General features: G+C 46.3%; 1 protein-coding gene and 1 long non-coding RNA gene across 2 annotated transcripts in view; one reads left to right on the plus strand and one right to left on the minus strand.

The window, feature by feature from the left end:
• LOC145350860 (uncharacterized) overlaps positions 1 to 4,627 on the plus strand; it is a 73,808-nt gene extending 69,181 nt beyond the window's left edge. Inside the window, exons 2-3 of the long non-coding RNA XR_013888254.1 lie at positions 1,417 to 1,501; positions 4,523 to 4,627. This is a non-coding gene — a long non-coding RNA (uncharacterized LOC145350860). The remainder of the gene's footprint in view (positions 1 to 1,416; positions 1,502 to 4,522) is intronic.
• stpg2 (sperm-tail PG-rich repeat containing 2) overlaps positions 776 to 25,859 on the minus strand; it is a 327,666-nt gene continuing 302,582 nt past the window's right edge. The window contains exons 13-14 of the mRNA XM_080200232.1: positions 14,903 to 15,056; positions 776 to 1,443 (exon numbers count right to left, since the gene is read on the minus strand). Of these exons, the coding sequence (XP_080056358.1) occupies positions 14,934 to 15,056 (123 nt within the window). The 3' untranslated portion in view covers positions 776 to 1,443; positions 14,903 to 14,933. The remainder of the gene's footprint in view (positions 1,444 to 14,902; positions 15,057 to 25,859) is intronic.

The following is a 25,859-nucleotide window of genomic DNA, read 5'->3' on the forward strand; positions in this document are numbered from 1 at the left end:
GGACGTTGCTTCGGGAGTTGCCTATTGCTTCATGTCGTTAGTGTGCTTAAACTGGACCATCTCGAGGGCAACATGACAGCTCAGAGACTATCTCTGTTGCTGTGTGGACACATGGATTTGGGCCTGTGTCTGTGGGAGTTTGCACGTTCTCCCCGTGGTTGCGTGGGTTTCCTCCGGGTGCTCCGGTTTCCTCCCACATCCCCAAAGATGTGCTTTTAGGCTGATTGATTGGGTACTAAATTGTCCCTAAATTGGACCTCCCTGATCCTCGCACATTAGGCGTAGACTAAAATCACGAATAGGACACTGAGACAGTGGGACGGCGGCGCGGGCTCGTTGGGCCGAAGGGCCTGTTTCCCGTGCTGTGTTGTTCTTTGTTATCTCACACTTACAGCCCCCTTGGGGGAGTGTGGAGAGGTTTACAGAGGGAGCTCCAGAAATAAATCCCAAACATGGCCATCAATGGTTTGATTTGATTTGATTTGATTTATTATTGTCACATGTATTGGGATACATTGAAAAATATTGTTTCTTGCACGCTATACAGACAAAGCATACCGTTCATAGAATGCACAGGGGAAAAGGAAAAGGTGCTGAATACAGTGTTGCAGTTACAGATAGGGGCAGAGAAAGATCATCTTAATGTAAGTCCATTCAAAAGTCTGACGGCAGCAAGAAGCTGTTCTTGAGTCAGTTGGTACATGACCTCAGATTTTTGTATCTTTTTCCCCAGTAGAAGAAGGTGGAAGAGAGAATGTCCGGGGTGTGTGGGGTCCTTAATTACACTGGCTGCTTTTCTGAGGCAGCAGGCAGTGTAGACAGAGTCAATGGATGGGAGGTTGATTTGCACGATGGACTGGGCTTCATTCACAACTCTTTGTTGGTGGAGTGAAGTTAATGGGAGGTGCAGGGGGAGGCCAGAATTCGACAATCATTAATCTGTTAGAGAGTTTAGGTTTGAAAGAAAGAAGATTACAAGCAAAGGGAGATGAAGGGGAAAGAACCGTGAGGCTCACGAAGGGAACAGGAAACTTGCCACAGAAACCTCCAAACCTCCAGGAAGGATGAAATAAAGGCCATAGGAGATACAAAGATGAGAGAGACGCAATTTATTTATTAGCTTTGTTCCTGTACAATGACATGGAAGATTAACTAATAGCATCATTACAAGAGGAAGTCCCCATCTACAGTCTTGTTTCTTTTATTGTGGATCTGACTGGTCCATTTCAATTGATAAATCAGACAGATAGATGATGGCAAAGTAGATGAAATAATCTGTATGAAATGAAGACAATGCTGCAAGCTTACACGGAACAGCTACTTTCTTTTTGAAGAACTTCTTCCATATGTAGGTAACTCTTTAAGGTATTTTCTTTGAGAGCTGTGAAGAGTCAGTATGTTTCTCTTTGTCTTCAGAGACTCCACTATCCTTCATCTGTTCACCTTAATTTGAGGAATCAGAGGCAGAAAATAAGACACCATTGATAACCACTCGACTCAGGTAACTACTGCCAACAAAGAGTGATAGTCACTTGTCTGTATAATGTCTTAAAATGCCTCAAGTCACTTCACATAAAGGGAGGCAGTGGCGCAGTGGTATCATCGCTGGAATAGTAATCCAGCAACCCAGGGTGATGCTCTGGGGACCTGGGTTCGAATCCACCATCCACAACAGTGGAATCTGAATTCAATAAAAAATATCTGGAATTAAAAATCTACTGATGACCATGAAACCATTGTCACTTGTCGGGAAAAACCCATCTGGCTCACTACTGTCCTTCAGGGTAGGAAATCTGCCGTCCTTACACAGTCTGGCCTACATGTGACTCCAGAGCCACAGCAATGTGGTTGACTCTCAACTGCTCTTCAAGGGCAACTAGGGATGGGCAATAAATGCTGGCCAACTAGCGACGTCCATGTCCCACACATGAATAAAAAAAGATTGGCGCACACAGCTCCAATAGCTGCTTTGAAAAGGAAATTGGATCAATCCTGGAAGGAAGAGAAAATGAATGCAGGGATATGGGGAAGAAACAGGAGGTGGAGTGAGACTCGTTGGATTGTTTTTCAGAAGAGTCAGCACAGACATAATGATCTCGGGACTAACCCATAATATTTTGTCTTTATTGTATGACTGACTTTCACTCACATTCCATTTGTATTGGAACAAGGAACAATTTGTCAACTCTACAGATTTTTTTAAAAAAAATCATTCATGGGGTGTGGGTGTTGCTGGCTAGGCCAGTATTTATTGCCCATCCCTAATTGCCCTTTAGAAGATGGTGGTGAACGGTCTTCTTGAACCACAGCAGTCCCTGAGTAACCTGAGATTGATCCTATTTTCTAAAAGAGCGGCACATTGGCACAGTGGTTAGCACTGCTGCCTCACAGCTCCTGGGTACAATTCCCGGCTTGGGTCACTGTCTGTGTGGAGTTTGCACATTCTCCCCGTGTCTGTATGGGTTTCCTCCGGGTGCTCTGGTTTCCTCCCACACTACAAAGATGTGCGGGTTAGGTTGATTGGCCATGCTAAATCTATCCTTTAGTGTCAAGGGATGCGTAGATTAGAGGGATTAGCCATGCTAAATTGTCCCTTAGTGACAGGGGGATTAGTGGGGTAAATATATGGGGTTACAGGCCTGGGTGGGATGGTTGTCGGTGCAGATGCGATGGGCCAAATGGCCTCCTTCTGCACTGTAAGGTTTCTATAATTTCTCTAAAAAGTGAGGTCTAATATGAGTCCAGTCTTTCCCTTTGAAAGCTGCACGTTGGGCACAGGGAGGATTTGTGACGCGGTTTTATTTCAGCAGAAAGCTGCATCTGAATCCTCGGCTCTTGGTCTATGTGTCCTTCCAGGCCTCTGTGTGTTTTCTCTGTTAACCCCAAACAGCAAAGCAACAAGGCTGGAAGGTGGCCACAACACCGTCTCACTGATACAGATGATCCTTTGGGTGGAGTTAACTCTGCCTGCCCTTGACCCTGGAACCAGACACAACAGCACTTCTTGCTTCCCTTTCCTCTGCACCTCTTCCCCCTCTATTTTCTCTTTTTAATATGCTACTTAGTAGCTGTGGAATCCGAGACCCCCCTCAATAATTCATGCGACCCCTTGATATGTTATGGAGACATTATTGATTCATACCAGGATATACAGGGCTCCCTGATGGTGACACACTCATTTTAAGCATCATGTAATCCTTATCAATCACATCAGGTATGGGAGAATGGTTTTCAATTTCAGTGGCTGTGTAATGGTTTTATATATATAGCTGTATCTAGGTATGTACAAGTACATACTCATAATGATACATGCGCACACATATACAATGACACAGTATACAAATGCAGCAAACTATAGTTTGTAATAACATGTCCCATGGTGTTTTTGTTATGAAGAAAAAGTCAAGTCACTTACAATCCTAGTATCCCTACAGTGCAAGAGAAGGCCATTTGGCCCATCAAGCCTGCACTGACAACAATCCCACCTATCCCCACAACCCCACATATTTACCTTGCTAATCTCCCTGAGACTAAGGGGAAATTTAACATGGCCAATCCACCCAACCTGCACATCTTTGGATTGTGGGAGGAAACGGGAGTACCTGGAGGAAACCCACACAGACACGTGGAGAATGTACAAACTCCACACAGACCTCCGAGGTGGTCGCGTGGAGAATGTGCAAACTCCACACAGACCACCCAGCTCCCTGGTGCTGTGAGCTGCAGTGCTCACTGTACCACCACCGTGCCACCCTATGGGGACATTAGGACAGATGACCAAAAACTTGGTCAAAGAGGTAAGTTTTAAGGAGCTCGTAGATGGAAAGGAGGTCTGAGAGATGGAGAACCAGAGGAAGGGAATTCCAAAACTGAGGACCGAAACAGCTGGAGGCACAGCCATCAACTCTAGAGCGATTGGGATCAGGATATACAAGAGGTCAGAAATGGAGGAGGGCAGAGAGCTTGGCTGGTGGAGGGGCCGGAGGCAGTTACAGAGTTAGTTGTGGGGGGGGGGGGGGGGGGGGGTGCGGTGGCGGGAGAGAAAGGAATTTGATAACAAGGGGTCATTGCTAGACTAGGAGTCAGCATAGACCCACGAGCACAGTACAAGTAAGGAAGTGATCAGCAGAGTAAAAATAAAATAGCACACGGTAGCAGAGTGGTTAATGCTGCTGCCTCACAGTGCCTGGAACCCGGGTTCAGGTCCAGCCTCGGGTCACTGTCTGTGTGGAGTTTGCACATTCTCCTCATGTCTCCATGGGTTTCTTCGGATGCTCCGGTTTTCTCCCACACTCCAGAGATGTACAGCTCAGGTTAATTGGCCATGCTCAATTGTCTCTCAGTGTCTTGGGGATTAGCAGGGTAATATGTGGGGTTAAGGGGATACGGCCCGGATGCGATTATTATCGGTGCAGGCTCACCGGGCCAAATGGCCTCCTTCTGCCCTGTAGGGATTCTATTCCATGAAAAAAATTAAGAAGTTACATTTACAGTGATAGAGATTTTTTAAATTCATTTACAGGATGTGGGTATCACTGGCTGGCCCAGCATTTGTTGCCCATCGATGAGGGTACTTACGAATTAACTACATCGCTGTGGACCTGGCGGCCAGACAAGTAAGGGTGGCCGGTTTGCTTCCCGAAAGGATATGAGTGACCTAGATGAGTTTGCCCAACAATTGATGCTCATTCCATTGTCATCATTTTAATTCCAGAGTTTCACCATCTGCCACAGTGGGATACAAACCCAGATCCCTAGAGCATTACCCTGGGTCTCTGGATTATCAGTCCAGTGACGATACCACTACGCCACTGCCTCCCCATTTTATTTATTTAATTCCAGTGGTTATTCTCACATATATAAAATGATATTGGTAGAATGGTAGCTCGTATTGTGATCTATACGGACTAACTACCTGACGTCAATTAAAATATTTTTAGTATGAAATGTGAGTGCTTTCATTCCACCTCTGTAATGACTGACACTCTCATCACTTTTAGAGCAGGTAAGGGAGATAAAGCTGCATTCAAATTCCTATAACAATTTAACTGGCAGAATTTAAAGTCTTTCTCTTGGTTGAGTTTGGTGGCATGAGGGGGATTTAATTGGGCGGGATGGTCCTATCTCTGCCCCACTTGAGTCTGTGGTGAGAAGCTCCATGGATGGGTGTCCCATCTTGCTGCCAGTTGAGAACCTTAAGTGTGTCCCCTCAATGACCTCCACTCTTAGGGCTCAGGGCGGAGGGGGGTGCATGGGGGGTCACCATGTGGGAAGCTCATAAGGTAAACTCTGTCAGAGTTACTTTTGTAGGGAGGAGGGTTTCCTGGTTCCAAGCAAGTTTCTGATCAAGGTACCCAAAATCAGGAAGCTGCGGGGGTACTGAGAGCCAATCTTCTGCCTGTAAACATCCTTCAGCTCTACCCCGCAATATACTGGCACCCCCTACCATCACCTGCGCCATCGGCAATCCCCGGCCTTGGACAGGTGCAGTAACAGAAGCTCCCGTATCTCGAAGGGAGGAGGTGGTGGCTGAGACACTTTGTAACTTCAACAGCTCCACAAAACCAGAGGAAGTTAAACATTTCACAGTCTGTGTGTGAGCTGCTTATTTAAAGAAGCAATATGCATCGATTTGCATAAACATGAGAAAGATGCGAATAAATTCAGTCAAGAATTTTGTAGAAACTTGCTCCTGGTGAGAATGTGGAACTCGCCATGAGTAGTGAATGCATTCGAGGGAGTCTAGTTAAACACATGAAGGTGGTTATGCTTTATTTAAAATTCTTACATGGAACGCGAACATCGCTGGCTGGGCAGCATTTATTGCCCATCCCAACTTGGACTGAGTGGTTTGCTGATGGTCATTTTAGAGAGCATTTAAAAGTCAACCATACGTGGACCTCGAGTCACATGTAGGTCAGACCAGGTAAGGCTGGCAGATTTCCTTCTCTCCAGGAACATTAGTGAACCAGATCATGGTCATCATTAGATTTTTAATCCTGCTGTGGTGGGATTCGAACCCCAGTCCCCAGAATGTTACCCTGGATCCCTGCATTACAAAGGGCCAGCCAGACTCGAAACGTTGGCTCTATTCTCTCTCCACAGATGCTGTCAGACCTGCTGAGGTTTTCCAGCATTTTCTGTTTGGGTCTCGGGATTACTAGTCCAGTGACAATCCCACTATGCCGTTGCCTCCTCACACAGTGTGATGAGGTTGGGGGGGTTAGGAGGAGGTGCACGTGAAGGGCTAAATGGCCTGCGTCTGGAATGTGACGATTTTCAATTTTACATTTACTGCGAACAACATTGCTTAATTGAGTGGCTTTGCTCACAGATAATGAAGGAAAAGACCCCCCCCCACCCCCAGTCCTGGTTCACTGAAGGAGCAGGAAGCCTGGGAGCCCCTGGAGCAGCACAATCTGCCGGGGAAACAGACCCAGTAATGAGTTACTCAACGTGGACACCCAGGTGGTTATTGAACTGGACACCAAAAACACACTGAACACCTGGGGAAACAACACTATGAGGAAAAAAAAGATGCTGATTAGTTGGTACGTGGACTCTGGTTGGTAGAGGCAGTGCCATGGAGATTGCATCAGTTAATGATGACTGGCAGTTAACTGCCAAGCATTGTTTGCAAATTTAAACCCAGCAGCTTGTCTCTGATTGGCTGAAGGCACTGCCCTGAAGACTGAATCAGCGAATGGCTGTCAGTATATTTTGTTTAGTTGAAACAGGCGCAATGTGTCTGTGAAGAACAGGGTCCTCTGTATTAATATATGTGACAGCCAGTACACTCAAAGGCTGCAAACTCAACTGATCACCTTAAATTGGTTGCGTTATTTTTAGCACACTGAGGATGATTCATAGAGCCATAGGGTCATAAGGGTTTACAGCATAGAAACAGGCCCTTCGGCCCAACTTGTCCATGCTGCCCCCTGTTTTTAAAAACCCCTAAGTTAGTCCCAATTGCCCGTATTTGGTTCCTTTCCCTCTATACCCATCTTAACTGTCTAAATGCTTTTTGAAAGACAAAATTGTACCCACCTCTATTGTTATCTCTGGCAGCTTGTTCCAGACACTCACCACCCTCTGTGTGAAAGAATTGCCCCTTTGGACATTTTCCTGTCTCTCCCCTCTCACCTTAAACCTGTGCCCTCTAGTTTTAGACTCCCCTACCTTTGGGAAAAGATATTGACTATCTAGCTGATCTGTGCCCCTCATTATTTTATAAACCCGTTCAGCAACTGTTGTCCAACTGTGGAATTGCCTCTAATGTTGGACACTTCGGGCCTGATTTTACCATTTTCATTCTAAGTGCCAAATCTGGGCATAATGTAGATCCGACTTAGAAATCTGCTTCCAGGCACACCCCTCCCCAACCACCCACCCACCCGCCACCCCTCCACCTCCCCCCCCACCCTCCCCACCCTTGCACCCGCCCCTCCCCCGCCCCCAGCACCCATACACATCACTGTCCCTCTTATCCACCCCCCCATTACCCACACACATCACTGTCTCCCTTATACACACCCCACTACCCAGACCGATCGCCACCCCTGCCCTCCTCTCCCCAAACCGATCGCCCGCAGAGTGGCGGCAGACTCCCCAGCTCCCCCATTGGAGATCCAGCTGCCTCCCCCTCCAGAGATCCATCTACCCACCCCCCCCCCGCCTCCACTAAAGGTCCATCTGCACCTCCCCCATCAGAGATCCATCTGCCCGCCCCTCTCCGTGCCTGAGATACGTATTAGCCGTCTCCCTCCTCCTGTTCTCCCCCCACCCCCAACAACGATCTGGTCTCACTTACTACCCGCCCCCCCACCGAGGAAATAGTCTGGCCTCAATCACCAACCACTCCCCCCAAGACAATGATCTGCCCTCAGTCATCTCCCCCGTAGAGAATGGTCCAGCCTCACTCAACCCCCATCCTCCCCATCACAGATACGTCTGACCCACTTTCTCCCCACCACCCCCCCCCAGACAAGATAATGACCTGGCCTCACTCCCTTCCCCCTCCCCCAAGCAGAGAATGATCTGACCCACCTCCCTCCCTCCCTCCCCCCCCCATCACTGATCTGAGTCTGGGAGCCGTTGGAAGCTCCAAACTCTCTCTTCAGCAGCTGGAGCGCCCGATTTCAGGCTTTTATTCAGCAGGTCCGTTACGGAGCGGTTCCGGATCGGCAGACACAGTGGTAAAGGTGGAAAATACTGATAAAGTTGGGGCGGGCAGCTCATTAATTCAATTTAGATGCATGCAAATACATTTTAATCACCGTTGAACCTGTCTTGAGAGCGAATCGAATCGCCGCTCTTCCTGGGTTTCGCAGGCTTACCTGCGCGGACACGGGTGCGGATCGCGTTAACGGCCTCACACCCGACTCTACCACGTTTTCGAGACTGAAAATGGGCACGGGGCAATGGTAAAATCGGGCCCCTCTGTTTTGAGTTTTGCAAACAGGTACGCTCTCGGGTACAGTCTGTATCTTGTGCACAGTGAAAGGGACTTGTTATTTGATATGATCCACCAGTCTAGCATCACACTGGCACTGAGATTCATATACCATGTTATTCATTTATCTGATGGGTAAAACATCTTTTAGGCTTGACGGTGTTGTAGACTTAATGTTTAGACAACACTTAAACTGCTGTCAACTTGGAGACAAACAACACTTCAATCCAAAATACCCCATTTCCAAGCTTTAATAACTTGTGCACAAGTGAGAACACAGTGTAGCTCCCAGCATTGCAGGGTGTTCTGCTGACTCATACAGAAAATACATTGGTTATAGTTAATTATAGCAAATGAGGAATGAGCAACTTGCTAATTCTCCATTTGCATACATATCCACCAATAGCCTTTTGCCCTTATCCAATAGAAAACTGTCTCCTACCCATCCCTCATTAGCATAATATGTCCCCATATCTTGCTTTTTGGTAATTGTCATGGTCATTTGTTCTTCGTTTTTATCCTGTGTCCTAGTCTTAGAATGCAGTGTTTATGGAAAAAGGTTTCTAGATTTAGTTGCTTATCTTCAGTACCTGAGCGTTGACCTTACTTGAAGGCCTTGCTTACGTTGAAGGCCTTGCTTGGCTAACAATCGTTTCCCATTACTCGAATTTCTTTTTTTTGACAATTACGGAACTTTTAACTTTCACAACTGTTTGTAACCTAACTTCCACAACGGCAGCATTCTGTTAGTGGTGAACACCACTCGAGTTGTTCCTGCATAATAACAGCTCGCTTCACCTGGTGCTCCATTTTGAGACACCTCACCCTTCCGGGGCAATCCGAGCTGGACCGGGCACTTCTCAGGGCTGTGAGTGACGAGCTTAGGCCCGATCGTGAGTTGTTTACCATTCATGAGACTCTGCCAGAGTTCACTTGCCAACCATTCGGCCCTCTGTCCCCATACTGTATAAAGCTGTTGTTCCCCCTGACATCGGTATTCTTGCAATGGTTCTGATGAGTGGGAGACGAAAATCTTCGACAAAATGTCTTTTTTCAGCAATTTGGGATAATCACAAATAAATCCAAAAAGGGAATTTAAAAGAAACTGCCTTACCCAGTGTAATGACCACATTCAGGCCATTGAGGTTGGTCTATTGGAATATGAACTCCCTAATTAAGGATCCAATAACTCAAGAACAGCTTCTTCCCTGCTGCCGTCAGACTTTTGAATGGACCTACCTCACACTAAGTTGACCTTTCTCTACACCCTATCTATGATTGGAACACTACATTCTGCACTCTCTCCTTTCCTTCTCTATGAATGGTATGCTTTGTCTGTTTAGCGCGCAGGAAACAATACTTTTCACTGTATGTTAATACATGGGACAATAATAAATCAAATCAAATCAAAATCAAATCAATTGATGGGCCAGTCAGGGAATCTTTGCCTTGTACTTACCGGGAGTGTCAGTTCCTCTGACACCCCAGAGGTAGACAGCTGACCGCTAGCACTCTATGTACTGCTGTTAGAGTTTGTACATGAAGGGATTTTTGTGAAGGGACTTCTGCCTCCGAGGACTTATTACACCCAGAAAGGTGAGAATGTGGAATTCAGTGCCACAGGGAGTGGCTGAGGTGGATTGGTATTGAAGGGGGAAGCTGGATAAACATGTGAGAGAGACAGTACGAGGGCGAGATGAGGAAAGGAAGGGGGGGAGTTGGTGTGGAGTATAAATCCCAGCATTGGGTTGAATGGCCAGTTTCTGTGCTGTAAAATTCCACACAATGCCTAACATCACTTGGTGATACCTAAAGAATACTGCGACAAAGTGCCTTTGGGGGAAAAAATCTGATAATTATCTAATGGTGAGTATAACAGTGCAGTCAACATTTCAACAATGGCAGCGCGATGGGCGCTTAGAGAAGTGCATGCAAAGTACACCTTGATTTATACACTCCTGACAAAACACTGCATGAGTTATTTGGTTTTGATTAGCTGAAGAAGTAAAGGACCCCTCCTGATGAAAGACTGAGGAAAGCGGTGTGTGTGCACATAAATAACAGCGGCTGCATTAGTTGTGGACACTTCAGTGAAATGCTTAACACTGAGAGAATGGGACATTTACCCATTAGATTAATGGGCTGAATATGAAAGCACTGGTACAGAGTAATTACAACATGTCATCAGACAAATGCACTGCAAGAGGTAACAATGGCCAGCACGGGAAAACTTCTTTGAACTATCTCATCGGCCAATAATAACTTTTGTTGCCAACTTAACATTAACCTTGCAAGATCAATGTGCCGACTCTACTAATTTCTTGCTGGCTTTGGAGATTTACAGGAAAGGAAAGGGCAGCTACAGTTCTGCTCAGAGCTCGCTAGCTGATCTACTTCCCATAATAGCACGGGAACCAGGCTTTGTGAATCACGCAGACTGCTTCATGCCCCGACAGATCGCCATTTCCAGGACCAGATTCCTTTCAATCATCTCCACTCATGTTTAAGAGTAACTTAGACAGGCACATGAGTGGGTTGGAGATGGGTGGATATAGGAGATTGTTTTAAATAAGGTTCATTAGCATTGGGGCGTCCCTGGTAAGGTAAATGGATATGGTATGATAATAATGTTTTTTTCTCTTTTTCATTCACAGGTTTTAAGTCGGTCCGCCTTGTTGCCCAACGAGGGGCATACACGCGATGGGTCGTACTGGGGTTGCTCTTGGTTGTTCGAGATGGGCCTAGTGCTTCATGTCGTTAGTGTGTGCTTAAACTGGACCAGATGCTGGGCAAGACGACAGCTCAGTGACTATCGCTGATTGCTGTGCAGACACATGGATTTGGGCCGGTGTTTGCGGGAGTTTGCGCATTCTCCCCGTGCTTGCGTGGGTTTTCTCCGGGTGCTCCGGTTTCCTCCCACACCCCAAAGAGGTGCTATTAGGCTGACTGGCAGTAATAAATTGTCCCTAAATTAGTTTCCCTCAATGTGGATGGCCATAAAACAATAGATAAGGGTCATGGGTGGAGGGGGGGGACTGGTGGTGTTAAAATGGCGGCGCAGGTTCGTTGGGCCGAAGGGCCTGTTTCCCAGGCTGTTTTGTTCTTTGTTTGTTCTCACTCACTGAGCTCAACCCTCCTCACTGCCCTTTTTATTCATTTTTCCTGCAAAGATTTTCTCATTTCAGGTTAGGGTCCAAGCAGCTACTTACAGCTTAATTTATACTGGGCCTTGATCTCAAATGCCTGGGACAACGAGCTTAATTTTATCTATTTAAAACAGGGCAAAGAAAGTTCCTGTGTGAGCTGTGACCATTTCACTGGTTTAATTCTTTGATTTGATTTGATTTATTGTTGTACATGTTTCTTGCGTGCTATACAGATAAAGCATACCTTTCATAGAGAAGGAAAGGAGGGAGTGCAGAATGTAGTGTTACAGTCACAGCTAGGGTGTAGAGGAAGATCAACTTAATGCGAGGTAAGTCCATCCAAAAGTCTGACAGCAGCAGGGAAGAAGCTGTCCTTGAGTCGGTTGGTACGTGACCTCAAACTTTTGCATCTTTTTCCCAAAGGAAAGGGCCATTGCTACGGTTAGAATCATAGAATCCCTACAGTACAGAAGGAGGCCATTTGGCCCATCAAGTCTGCACCGACAACAATCCCACCCAGGCCCTATCCCCACAACCCCACATATTTACCCTGCTAATCCCCCTGATACTTAGGGGAAATTTAGCATGGTCAATCAACCTAACCTGCACGTCTTTCGGACTGTGGGAGGAAACCAGAGCACCCGGAGGAAACCCACGCAGGCACGGGGAGAATTCACAAACTGCACACAGACAGTGACCCAAACAGGGAATCAAACTCGGGTCCCTGGCACTGTGAGGCAGCCGTGCTAACCCCTGTGCCACCTCAATAATCAGTAGGCCTGAGATCATTCCTGTGTCTGGAAAATTTGCGGTTTCATTACCAAACTATAAGAACTTGAGTTATCCATCGGGAACGGCACCTCATCTTTCAATTAGCCAGTTCAGAACCTTCCAGACTCAACACCGAGTTCAACAATTCCAGCTGATAACTGGCACTCCCATTTTCTCAGTCAGTCAGTATTTATAATGATCCTGTTATTGTTATTTACACCTCTTCCAGATGCATTTTTTGTTTCTTTACTTGTCCCATCGCCTTTCAAAAGATAAACATGCCTTCCCTCCACCCTACCTTCTCCTCTCGCACTCCCTTCCCGCCATGTTTAAAATCTATTGCCTCTTTGACACTTACCAGATCTGAAGAAAGATCAGTGATGTGAAACATTGGCCAGAATTTACCCAGCCTGGTGGACACGTATTTGAGGGCAGGGAGAGGCTGGGGCAGGGGCAGGAAGTAAGTACAAATCACCAACGGGACAACTCTGAGGTTCTGTCCCATCTCCAGGTGGGGTTCCTTGGGGGCAAGTAACCAATGGCCCCACTTAGGTGACATTTTGAGACTTGAATGACATCTCCTTGTTGTTGGATTAGTCTCCCTGTCGAATCCCGGGAGTCAGTGGCCTTCCATTCTCAAACTGGGGGCACCATCAATGGAATCCCCTCTTCCTGGTCCAATGAATGAGCCTCAAGCACACGGGGGGCTGCTCCCAGATCCAGTTGTGGAGAGGTTTTGCCACCACTCTGACAGTCCTCACACCCATGGGCCATCTTTAATTTTAAACATTCAGCAGGTTTCCGAGTGAGCTTCCACGTTTGAGTACCCTCACGTTCATCTTTCTGCCTCGGTTGCACCCACTCCCCCAACCCCAGCCACCTCAGCCGCCCCTCCAGCGCCCTCCCGGTTGGGTCTATTGGTTGTCCTGTTTTGTTGACCCTCTGATTGGGCCTCCCACCTTGCGAACATTGATTAGATGGCAAGTGACCAATGACACAAATTAAGCTGCACTAGCAGGCACCGTGGCAACCATCATGGACTTGGGACCCGCTCCTGGTCCCAACAATGGGTTTCCGATGCTCACTTAAAATTCATTCCATTGACGTTTCTCTCTCCACAGACACTGCCTGATCTGCTGATTTTCTGTTTTTATATCAGATTTACAGCATCTGCACTATTTTGTTCTTAACCAACCACAGGTCGAACATCCTTTAGCCACAACCCTCGGTTCCGACTGCATTTCAAATTTCAAATAATTCCGGTTTTGGGATATTAGGGTTAGGCTTACTGACATAACAAGGACTGAGACCTCGGCTGGCTATAGTCCAAAGTAAATAGAATGGCTGGAAAAATAACATGAGTAATAAATACCGGGACCTGTAATACATTCCCATCCGTGGCACCATCTGCAATTCTCTTTGTAGGAGAGAGTTTGCAAGGTCAACAATGCAGACAGAAGTTACAGAGTAAACCATGTGGACAAGCTAAACTTTCTGTACCAAACGTAGGGCGTGGTCGCCAAGGTTCATGTCAGCTCAGGTCACAGACTTTCTTTCTTCAACCGCAAGAGGAACCCCAGAGAGTGACACACCCTTATGGCAGCATCTTCCACCCACACCTCTACCACCTCAAAGGGCAAGGACAGCAGATACATGGGAGCAAGCTGCTCTCCAAGGTACTCAACATCCTGGGCAGAATTCTTCCATACCATTTTCCACAGGAATTGTAGTGGCAGGGGAGGGGTGGGATGACATGGACCACGCAAAGGTTCGTTGACCTCGGGGGGGGGGGGGGGGGGGAGCGGATTTTCTGGGCTTGGGGTGAGTTCCATCACTGGCGCTGGGACAAAATCCTAAAACTCTCTAACAGCGCTCTGTACCACATGGACTGCAGCGGTTCAAGAAGGCAGCTCACCAACACCATCTCAAGGGCAATTGGGGATGGGCAATAAATATTCACTCAGCCAGCGATGCCCACATCCCACAGAAAGATTAAAAAAGCCCAATTTCTTTACATTTATAAATAAGCACAAATCTTTTCCTTGAACCGGAGTTAATAACCAGTAAATATTGTGGGACAGTCATGATGGCACTGCTGTCAGAACGTGGAATCATAGAATTCCTACAGTGCAGAAGGAGGCCATTCGGCCCATTGAATCTGCACCAATCACAATCTCAACCAGTCCCCATCTACATAACCCCATGCATTTACGCTGGCTAGTCCCCCTGACATTAAGGGGCAATTTAGCATGGCCAATGCACCTAACTGAACATCTTTGAAGTGTGGAAGGAAACCGGAGCACCCAGAGGTAATCCACGCAGACATGGGGAAAACATGCAAATTTCACACAGGCAGTGACCCAAGCCAGGAACCGAACCCAAGTCCCTGGCGCTGTGAGGCAGCAGTGCTAACCACTGTGTGCCACCGTGCCACTCACACTAGGATGAACCACCTGGCTTTAACAACAAAGAACAAAACAGCCCGGGAAACAGGCCCTTCGGCTTTGCCTGACTTCTCAATGTTTGTACTTACCATTTGATGTGATTGGAAAGTCAGATTGGGATCAGATGTCCTGGAATAGTGGCGGGTCAGGATGGCTTGGAATTGGCAGCGGTTTCAGGAGTGGGTTAATCAGGGTGGCGTTGAAAGTTCCCTTTAGAACAGAGTCCATGACAGATGGGCTGAGCTGGAGGGAGAGAGAGAAACAACATTAAAAGCAATCAGCAAATCAAAATGTGGCAATGGCAAGACTGTAGATGGGTTTGGCCAAGTGGCCTGTTTCGCTGCTCTGAATTCCCTGTACCTCAATCAACATTCAGGTCTGTAGGGGAATAGAATCACTGAACAGTTCAGCACAAGAGGCTATTCAGCCCATTGTGCCCTGTGTGGCTCTTTGAAAGAGCTTTCCAGTTAGACCCACCCCCGCCCCCCCCCCCCCCCCACTGCTCTTTCTCCATGGACCTTGCATTGTGTTTTTTTTTCAATCTTTTTCAAGTATTTAGCTCATTCTCTTTTAAAAGCACTATTGAATGATGTAATAACTCCACATGGCAAAAGTCCCGTCACCAAGTTACTTTATTAGCACCATACGTCTGTACACAGCCAGCTCTCCAGTTGCTGAATGCAGGCTGGGAGTCTGACACACCTGCTTTAAAATAGGGAGCACGAGGCTCCCTGATTTAACCATCAGTTAGGACTCATCGGGTATCTCTTTTGAATACTAACCAAATAAACAAACTCAGATTAACTTAGGGAAGACCCATCAGGCAGTTCATACTCTAGCGAGCCAACCTCGTTAGCCTGGCTGAAGTGGTCACAAATGAGATTCGAGCCTCCTCAGGCAGTGCGTTTCAGGTCACAGCTCGCTGTGTGAAAAATAAATCTCATCCTGCCCATTATCTTCAATCTGTGTTCCCTGAACTCCCTCCCAGCAGAATTACATTCCCCCCCCCAGTCCATCGTACTGAAACTTCTTCACTTCCATCAGCTCATCACTAATGTTTCTAATGAGCTTGTACTGGAAGTATAACTATGGGGGGAGTTTTCCCATGCTGCCTGCCATGGGAACTGTAACATGCGGGGGTGGGGAGGGTGAGGTGGACCATGCAAAGGTCTGCTGACCTCGGGCGGGATTTTCTGGTTTCGGGCTGAGCTCGGCTGGAAAGTCCCGCCCTACATGTGGGTGCGATTTCATAGCCGTTCCCACCGGTGGGATTTTCCAGTCACGCTGACGGTGACCCCTCCCCCACGGGTGCAGTTTCACCAGCAGTGGAGGGTTTGATCAACAGGAAATCCCACTGACAGCAACAGGACTGGAAGATCCCACCATTAACCAATGGCGGACAACCTCCGCATAACATGGTAAGGGGGATTGGTGGGGGGGGATTTATGGGTGCAGGAGTGCAAAATTCCATCCTTTGTAAGTGAAACAAGAATTACTGACAGTCGCGAGTACAGATTATTTAATCAGGCTGAGGAGTTGGATTGAGGGCAGCTGATTAACACCCTTGTTCCTCTCACGTTGTTTATCGACAAAAGCTTCATTACTGATTAAGATCATCGGTTCACTCTGGTTTTATTTGAAGTTTCACATATTCACTACTGATCTGCTCGTTTAATAAACTGTCGCCTGTTACTGGGTGGATGGATGCCATCAAATCGCTTCATTGTAAAACACACACACCCAAAATGTAGACGGTCAGCACCATTCTATTCCTTACACAATGCCTGCTTTGTGGATTAACAAGATTGTTCCTTTGGGGCATAGGTTTTAGAGCATTGCTAATCCTTTTTTATTTAACTCAACTTGTCCATTAACTTCTATTAGCTATTTTAACTGCAGACATTGGCAGCTGTGTTCTCGTAACCCTTGAACTGAATTATGCTGCAAAACGCCTGGTGCATCGTTGCAAAGTGGGGGTATCTCATTGCAGCAGCATAACATCATTCCACTAAAATCAATGCGGTAGGTTGATGGCTTTTATTCACAAGCATGCTCAGCAGACCAGGCACGCTCAGATTGCCTTTCCTTCTCAAGTGAGATAAAGTCACTAAAATGTGTATGCTCCGTAGGCCTGTTGACCCAGAGAGAGGCGGCGAACAAGTTATTGGTGCGGGAGTACACGCGGAATCCATCTGCTAAACAAATGTAGATCAACCAAGGTGAGCATTTTGCAAAGAATCCACGTGAGGAAACAAACTATGCAAATTTACTAACATGACTACTAAATTCTCAGTCTTTTAGAGAAATGAAATATGAGTCAAGTGTTCCACTATTAGCATAAATTCATTAAATTCCAAATCCCTCTGGAACACAATTAAATAGCCCTCAGATGCACACTGTTCTAAATTCACCAGATTGCCAGCACTATGAGGGACCTTAACCTCAGGAATAATACGACACTGGAAAATGCACGTGGGTAGTCCGCACACAATAGAGCTGTGTTAAAGGGGGAAAACACGGATGTTTTGATTGAATCCCCTACCCAGACTGACAAGAATCAGCCGCCCTATCGGCCAAAGTGTCACACACACCAACCTCACTGTCTGTCAATAATTACCATCCTATCGTGGTGGACTGCACGGTGCAGTCAGCTCCCTGTATACAATGTGGGATTGAATCCTGCTGAGTGGGGAAGGCAAGGGGAAACCTAAAGGGAGGGATTCAAAAGTCTGGGGAGTTTAGGGAAAGAAAGTCGGGAGAAACTGTTTGTTATTTGGTGACCAGGTATTAAGTTAAATAATTGACAAAAAAGCGAGGGGGGAGAATTAGGGAGAATTTAAATCGCACAAAGCCTTGTTATGTATCAGGAATGCATGACCTGGAGGGGTGTCAGTATCCGTATCAAAGTTTTGATAGGCAATTATTTGAAGAGATTTAATTTTCTTTTTCAAGGTTATGGTGAAATCTGTCTGGGTGGAGTTTGTACGTTCTATCCATGTCTGCGTGAGTTTCCTCTCACAGTCCAAAGATGTGCAGGTTAGGTGGATTGGACATGCTAAACTGTCCTTTAGAGTCCCAAGATGTGTAGGTCAGGTGGATTGTCCATGCTAAGTTGCTCCTTAGTGTCCCAAGTTGTGTAGGTTAGGTAGATTAGCCATGCTAAATGCAGAGGGTTAAGGGGATAGGGTGGTGGGATGAGAGTGGGTTCAGACTCGATGGGCCAAATGGCCTCCTTCTGCATTGTAGGGATTCTGCATATGAAATGTTGCAGCGTGAGACTAACCTGGATACCTCTCTGGATAACACAGACACAAGTTAAATGACCTCCTCCTGTCTGCAACATCCTACAATTGCACACGTATTGTACATACGAGAGATGACACTAAGGCACATGCTAACTGTTTGGAGCATGTAGATTTCAAAGACATACACCTTAAGTTTACTTATTCGTGTCACAAGAAAGTTTACATGAATACTGCAAAGAAGTTATTGTGAAAATCCCCTAGTCACCACTCTCCAGCACCTGTTCGGAGACACTGAGGGAGAATTTACCATGGCCAATGCATCTAACCCACACGTCTTTCGGACTGTGGGAGGAAACCGGAGCACCCAAAGGAAACCCACGTAGACATGGAGAGAACGTGCAGTCTCCACGCAGACAGTGACCCAAACTGGGAATTGAACCCAGGTGCCTGGTGTTGTGAGGCAGCAGTGCCAACCACTGCATCACCGGGCCATCCTCAAGGCTAAGGCTAAAGCGAAAACATAATTTTCCAAAGTACGAACTGCAGCAAGAGGCTAAATCATTCATAACATGCTTGTTACACTTAACAGGAAGCAGAAGGGGGTTAAAGGTTGAAAAGTAAGTGAGGGGGGGGGTGTGGGGGAGAGCAGAAAATCTCAATAAAAACACACTTCCAGATTAAAAGTCTCAGGATCAATTAGAACCAAGCTGAGGAAGATTGCCCAAGTGGACTGGGTCTCGACATACATCCCCTGATTCTGTGACAATGTCATTCTGAACTCCACCACTCAGAGAATGAACATTCTTTCTTGGTTGACATCTGAATGATATTAGTATGCCGTTAGCCATGCAACACATTGCAGATTAGCCATTCTACTGCAAAGTTAATTCCTTTTTTTTAAAAGAATATGGGTTTTTTTTTGCAAAAAAAAAAGTGAAAATCTCCACCATATCCCTGGTCCTCGGAGAATTTCATCAGGTCCAAGTTCCGAACATTTTTAATTTTGTATCAATGCTTCAGCACTTGTTCACAAATTGTTTTGTTCACCTGACTGTAGACGCATGGATTTCACGTTGCTTATGTGGCTGTCAGGCAGATAAAATTTAAATAGAATATTTTATCATAAACCAATGTGGGGGAGAGAAGCCGTGAGGGAAGAGTGTAAAAAAAAAACCAGACCCTAAAGCAGCCACAAATACTTTCCAAAGAGGGAATCTTGTCATTCTGAATTGTTTAAAAACCGGAAGGGTGGCAACAAGTCAAGGCCAGAGAAATCAAACCGCACAGAATGGGCAAAAATGAAAATAAAAAACAGCACAGGAACAGGCCCTTCGGCCCACCAAGCCTGCGCCGATACATGGTTTCTATCCCTCTGTTCGCTTCCTGTTTGGGCGACTATCAAGATATTCCTTGAACGTTGCTAGTGTGCCTGCTTCCACCGCCTCCACTGGCAGCGCATTCCAGGCACCCACCACTCTCTACGTGAAAAACTTTCCCCTAAACTTATCCCCTCTCACCTTGAACCTGTGCGCCCTTGTAGTCGAGATGTGGAGATGCCGGCATTGGGCTGGGGTGGGCACAGTAAGGAGTCTCACAGCACCAGGTTAAAGTCCAACAGGTTTATTTGGAATCACTAGCTTTCGGAGCGCTGCTCCTTCATGTAATCAACCTTTCCACCCTGGGGAGAAAGCCCCTGACTTTCCATCCTGTCGGTCCCTCTCATAATTCTGTAGACCTTTATCAGGTCTCCCCTCAGCCTCCGTCTTTCCAGTGAAAATAATCCGAGTTTATCATACCTAAAACCCTCCAGACTAGATAACTGCCTGATAAATCTTCTTTGCACCCTCTCTAAAGCTTCCACATCCTTCTGGTAGTGTGGCGGCATGCAACATTCCAAATGCGGCCTAACTAAAGGTTTATACAGCTGCAACATAACTTGTCAAATTTTATACTCGATGCTCCAGAAGGCAAGCATTCTGAAATTCTAATTTAACTCCATTCTCCTGTCGTCACTCAGACATTTGAATGTAGTTCCACACAATTTCTTTTCGTTTTTGTTTATTTATTAGGGTCACAAGTGGGCTTACACTACAGTGAAGTTACTGAGAAAATCCCCTAGTTGCCACACCCCGGCGTCTGTTCGGGGACACAGAGGGAGAATTTAGCACCTAACCAGCATTTGGACCGTGGGAGGAAATCGGAGCACCCGGAGGAAACCCACCCAGACACGGGGAGTACGTGAAGACTCTGCACAGACAGCGGCCCAAGCAGGGAATCGAACCCCGGTCCCTGGCGCTGTGAGGCCGCAGTTCTAAATACTGAGTCACCCTTTAATGATTTTGAGGCAGTAGAGCAGTACAACACTGGCGCCATCAGAAATGAGCTACCTGATAAAGTGTGAGCCTAGCGCTGCTCTATTGCCTCATACAGCCCATGAGAGACTTGGAGATGTGACCAAGTACAATTATTCTCTTCACCGACAGCTGGCCTGATGCAGTCCCCACCACTTTCTCATCAAATTTCCACCATCTGGACGCATCAAATAGTCTTCGCTTTTTAAACAGCCCCATCTACAGCAGCTGGAAACAAACGGCCTATTATCTAATTATTGACTGCTGGTTACACGTCAGTTTGCAGTGGTTTATGGCAAGTTAACCACGAAGCGGCATGAGGCCTCACAGCTTACAGTAAACTTCACAAGTAGTTTATTTTCAATTAATTAACTCTCCCCTTGTCTATTCGGATCCCCCTGGTGCCCTTTTACAAAAAACACATTAGCCAGGGATGTTCTGTATACAAGCCTGTGCCGTGGCAATGGATCTGAGGTGCACAAGCTTACACGGATGATGGACAGCACGGATAGGGAGCAGCTGTTCCCCTTGGTTGAAGGGTCAGTCACAAGGGCACACACATTCAAGGGGAGGGGCAGGAGGTCTAGAGGGGACGTGAGGGGAAATCTTTTACCCAGAATGTGCTGATGGTCTGGAACGCACTGCCTGGGAGGGTGGTCGGGGCGGGTTGCCTCACAACCTTTAAAAAAGTGTCTGGATGAGCACTTGGCACATCATAACATTCAAGGCTTTGGGCCAAGGAGTGCCACGGTGGCGCAGTGGTTAGCACTGCAGCCTCACAGCACCAGGGACCTAGGTTCGATTCCCAGCTTGGGTCACTGTCTGTGTGGAGTTTGCACGTTCTCCCTGTGTCTGCATGGGTTTCCTCCGGCTGCTCCAGTTTCCTCCCACAGTCCAAAGATACACAGGCCAGGTGAATTGGCCATGCTAAGTTTTCCATCTGTGTATCTGAACAGGCGCCAGGGTGTGGTAACTAAGTGATTTTCACAATAACTTCTTTGCAGTGTGAATGTAAGCCTACTTGTGACACTAATAAATAAACTACTTTTAAGTGTGATAAAATCATAGAACCCATAATCTTCCTACAGTGCAAAAGGAGGCCAGTTGTTTGATCGAATCTGCATCAACTCTTTAATGGAGTATTCCTCCCAGGCCCTCACCTCCACCCTCTCCCTATAACCCCATACATTTACCACGGCTAATCCATCTAATCTACACATCTTGGGACACTAAGGGGCAATTTAGCATGGCCAATCTACCTACCCTGCGTATCTTTGGACTGTGGGAGGCAACCGGAGCACCTGGAGGAAACCCATGCAGACACAGGAAGAATGTACAAACTTCACACAGATTGTCATCCAAGACTGGAATTGAACTTGGATCTCTGCTCTGTGCCGTCCATAGGATAAATGGTAAATGGGATTGGGGGGATGTCAGGTGTTTCTGCCATGTCGGTGCAGCCACACCCCACTCTGAAACCCAGTGGCAGAGTTGTGCTTCTGTGAATTTCTTGTCAAATCCCCCCCCCCAGATGATTATTACACCAGGAGCCAACTCAACTCATTGGACTCCAGTTTCCACATATGTGCTTCCAAACTCCACTTTCAAAAAGACACACTTTGTGATCTTCTTACAAACGATACTTTCCCACATCTGTCGTCAACAAGGATCCACCTCCAGCTTTTCCAACTCTCCTTTCAGTATTCCTTTGTCTTGAATAATAATGAGCTTTCAAACAATTGCTCAGGGATCCAGCTACCCAATTGCTTCAACTTTTACTTCCTGGGCTAAACACCAACATTTCAGACTACTTCAATTCATGGTGAAGTGGTTAGCACTGCTGTCTCACACCATCAGGGACCCGGGTTCAATTCCCAGCTTGGACCACTAGCTGTGCCGAGTCTGCATGTGCTACCCGTGATTGCATGCGTTTCCTCTGGGTGCTCTGGATTCCTCCCACAGTCCAAGAGATGTGCTGATTAAGTGTATTGGCCATGCTAAGTTCAATAAACGCTAGCCTTGTCAGAAACACCCATAGACCATGACTGTGTGTGGTATGTTGGCAGGAATGGTTGCATGGCCTTTTCAGATTAAAATAATTATATAAGCCCCAATTTGCTATTTGATTAGTATGCACTAATGTAAATTGCACTCATTATTCCTGATAGTTGCCCTCACACCTGCCCCATTCCTCCCACATTTTGTGCAAATAAATGGTTTGTCATCGTGTGCAACTTGGTTTGATGGCAAAAGAGACTGCTGGGTGGAGGAACTTTAGATTTATTCTTAAGGGATTGAATGTGTTCTCAAGAGTAAACTGGGAATATTCCCAGTGGGTGGCATGGTGGCACAGTGGTTAGCACTGCTGGCTCGCAGCGCCAGGGACCCAGGTTCAATTCTGGCCTTGGTTATTGTCTGTGTGGAGATTACACTTTCTCTCCATGTCTACATGTGTTTCTTCTGGGTGCTCCGGTTCCCTCCAAAGATGGACTGGCTGTGATAAATTGCTCCTTAGTGTCAGTGGGTTAGCAGGGTAAATATGTGGTATCTCGGGTATGAGGCCTGGTTGGGATTGTTGCCATTGCAGGCTCGATGGGCTGAGTGGCCTCCTCCTGCACTGTAGGGATTCTATGATACTTCGATATACCATGTCAGTGTTTGCCATTAAACAGAATCTTATGAAGATTATAAAGAAGGAAAAACCTTAAGTTAACCCAGTTTCCATTTTACAATTCACACCCAGAAGCGCACATTTTGTGAACTGTTTGGTGCAAGTTAGACCTGCCTCACTTTCAACCTTTACGCACTATTTTTAAACTCTTAATTTTTTCAGCCATTCAAATCTCAGGATGGAGAAAAGAGTCTCAGTGTTAGATGTGATCTCACCGACTACAGCATCATTACATCAACGGAGGAAATCTTTAACAAGTCAGTCAAGGGATTTTGCCAGGAGTTATTCTGTACAGCCTTAGTCCATCTCTCACCCCCTTGACATCACTGACAAAATACCAATAGTGTTTAACTGGTTTTTGACTGGTTTTTACAAACACTGGCAGAGATTCAATTTGCACTGAATTTGGTTGGATCTCAGTAATGTATAAAACAGCCAGTCATAGAATCCCTACAGTGCAGAGGGATGCCACTCAGCCCATCGAGTCTGCACTGACTCTCCAACAGAGCATCCCGCCAAGGCATTATTCCCCGTAACCCCACATATTTACTCCACTAATTCCCCCCTAACCTACACATGTTGGGACACTAAGGGGCAATTTGGCACGGACAATCCACCTAACCTGCACAATTTGGAGTGTCGGAAGAAACCCGAGCTTCCGGAGGAAACCCACGCAGACATGGGGAGAATGTGCAAATTCCACACAGACAGTGACCCGAGGCCAGAATTGAACCTGGGTCCCTGGCGCTGTGAGGCAGCAGTGCTAACCACTATGCCACCATGCCGTCCAGTCATATCATTAAAGCGCAATTTAAATATTTAGAGGGATTTTGGTGGACCTGCTCACTGAAAATGCTTCAAAAGTAACTTTACCACAGAAATACCATGATGGAACTCCAATTAGTGAAATTTTTGAACATTCAAAACCTTTTGATCAGAATTCAAAAGCATTTTGGTTAACTCACCAGTGTTTGACAAGGAGCTACAAGTGTAATACCAAAATGGAGAACATAAGAAATAGGAGCAGGAGTAGGCCATCTAGCCCTTCGAGCCTGCCCCGCCATTCAATAAGATCATGACCGACCTGAAGTGGCTCAGTTCCACTTTCCCGCTTTCTCCCCATAACCCTTAATTCCCTTGCCTACCAAAAACCTATCTACCCGTAACTTAAATATATTTAGTGAGGTAGCCTCCACCACTTCAACGGGCAGAGAATTCCAGAGATTCACCACCCTTTGAGTGAAGAAGCTCCTCCTCAACTCTGATCTAAACTGCCCCCCCCTCCCCCGCCTTATCTTCAGGCTGTGTCCTCTAGTACTGCTATCCTTACATGGAGGCTGGGTGTGTCTCAGTCAGCATGGCACTGGACATGATATGTCATCACTAACTTAAGAACATAAGAACTAGGAGCAGGAGTAGGCCATCTGATCCTTTGACTCAGCTCCACTTACCCGCCCGCTCACCCTTAATTCCTTTACTGATCAAAAATGTATCTATCCTTGCCTTAAAAACATTCAATGAGGTAGCCTCAACTGCTTCACTGGGCAGGGAATTCCACAGATTCACAACCCTTTGGATGAAGGAGTTCCTCCTCAACTCAGTCCTAAATCTGTTTCCCCCTTATTTTGAGGCCTAGGATGTTACAAAATTATTTTGCTCTGCACCAGGAAACACGACGGGGCTGATTTTGTGCTCAAACAAATTATTATTGCTTGAGAAAGTTACTAAAGGAATTGAACAGTGGGTGGAACGGAGGACAGAGCAGAGCACCTCCAACAGTCTTTGGGGAACCTCTTATGTTACTGCCTGATAACAGACAGCTGCTGGAGGTGGTGTCAGGGTCGGGGTTAGCTGCCAACCTAAGAACATAACCAGTGCTTCCCAGAAGAAACCAATCCACCCTCGAGGTTAACAACAAGAGACAAAAAGACATGTTTCCACAAGCCAAGGGCCGTGTGTGATGATTACATCTTTTTAATAACAAACTTCCATATTCGCAGTGAACCAACTGAAGTTGAATTTTTTTAAATTTATTATTGTCACACGTATTAACATACAGCGAAAAGTATCGTTTCTTGCACACTACGCAGGCAAAGCATACCGTTCATACAGAGGGAAAGGAGAGCGTACAAAATGCACTGTTACAGTCATAGCTAGAGTGTAGAGAAAGATCAACTTAGTGCAAGGTAGGTCCATTCAAAAGTCTGCCAGCAGCAGGGAAGAAGCTGTTTTTGAGTTGGTTGGTACGTGACCTCAGACTTTTGTATCTTTTTCCCAAAGGGAGAAGGTGGAAGAGAGAATGTCTGGAGTGCTTCATGTGCTCATTATGTATACTGAGCTTGCTTAGTCAGAGTTTCTTCACGTGGTAAAGTTTATTATTTTTTAAATTTCCATTATGTTGTATTGTTTACTGGTCCTTTATTGCCATTTTATTATATTTTGTCCGTGTTTCCTTTAATGCACGTTGCCTTTACTAACTTCTCCCACGTGAATATATCAGTTTACTCTCCCTTTTGTTTCTCTTTACTCACGTTACCATCCATTAGTTGAAAGTAAAGGTTACAACCCCAGAGGGACAGACCCGCGTATCTATTACATATAAGGCAGCATCTTGCTCCCACTGTAACACAAGCTGCTCTGTCTTCAAATTTCTTATTTTTGCGACCGATATGTCACCGAGCGAAGCAAAGCAGAAATAAATAACTAAAGCGTGGAAATAAGATGCCAGTGTCAGCCTTGGTTCAGTGGGGGGAACTCTCACCTCTGAGTCACCCAGGTT

This window comes from Carcharhinus amblyrhynchos, chromosome 1, assembly GCF_965287045.1.
Source record: "Carcharhinus amblyrhynchos chromosome 1, sCarAmb.v2.hapA, whole genome shotgun sequence".
NCBI lineage: Eukaryota > Metazoa > Chordata > Chondrichthyes > Carcharhiniformes > Carcharhinidae > Carcharhinus > Carcharhinus amblyrhynchos.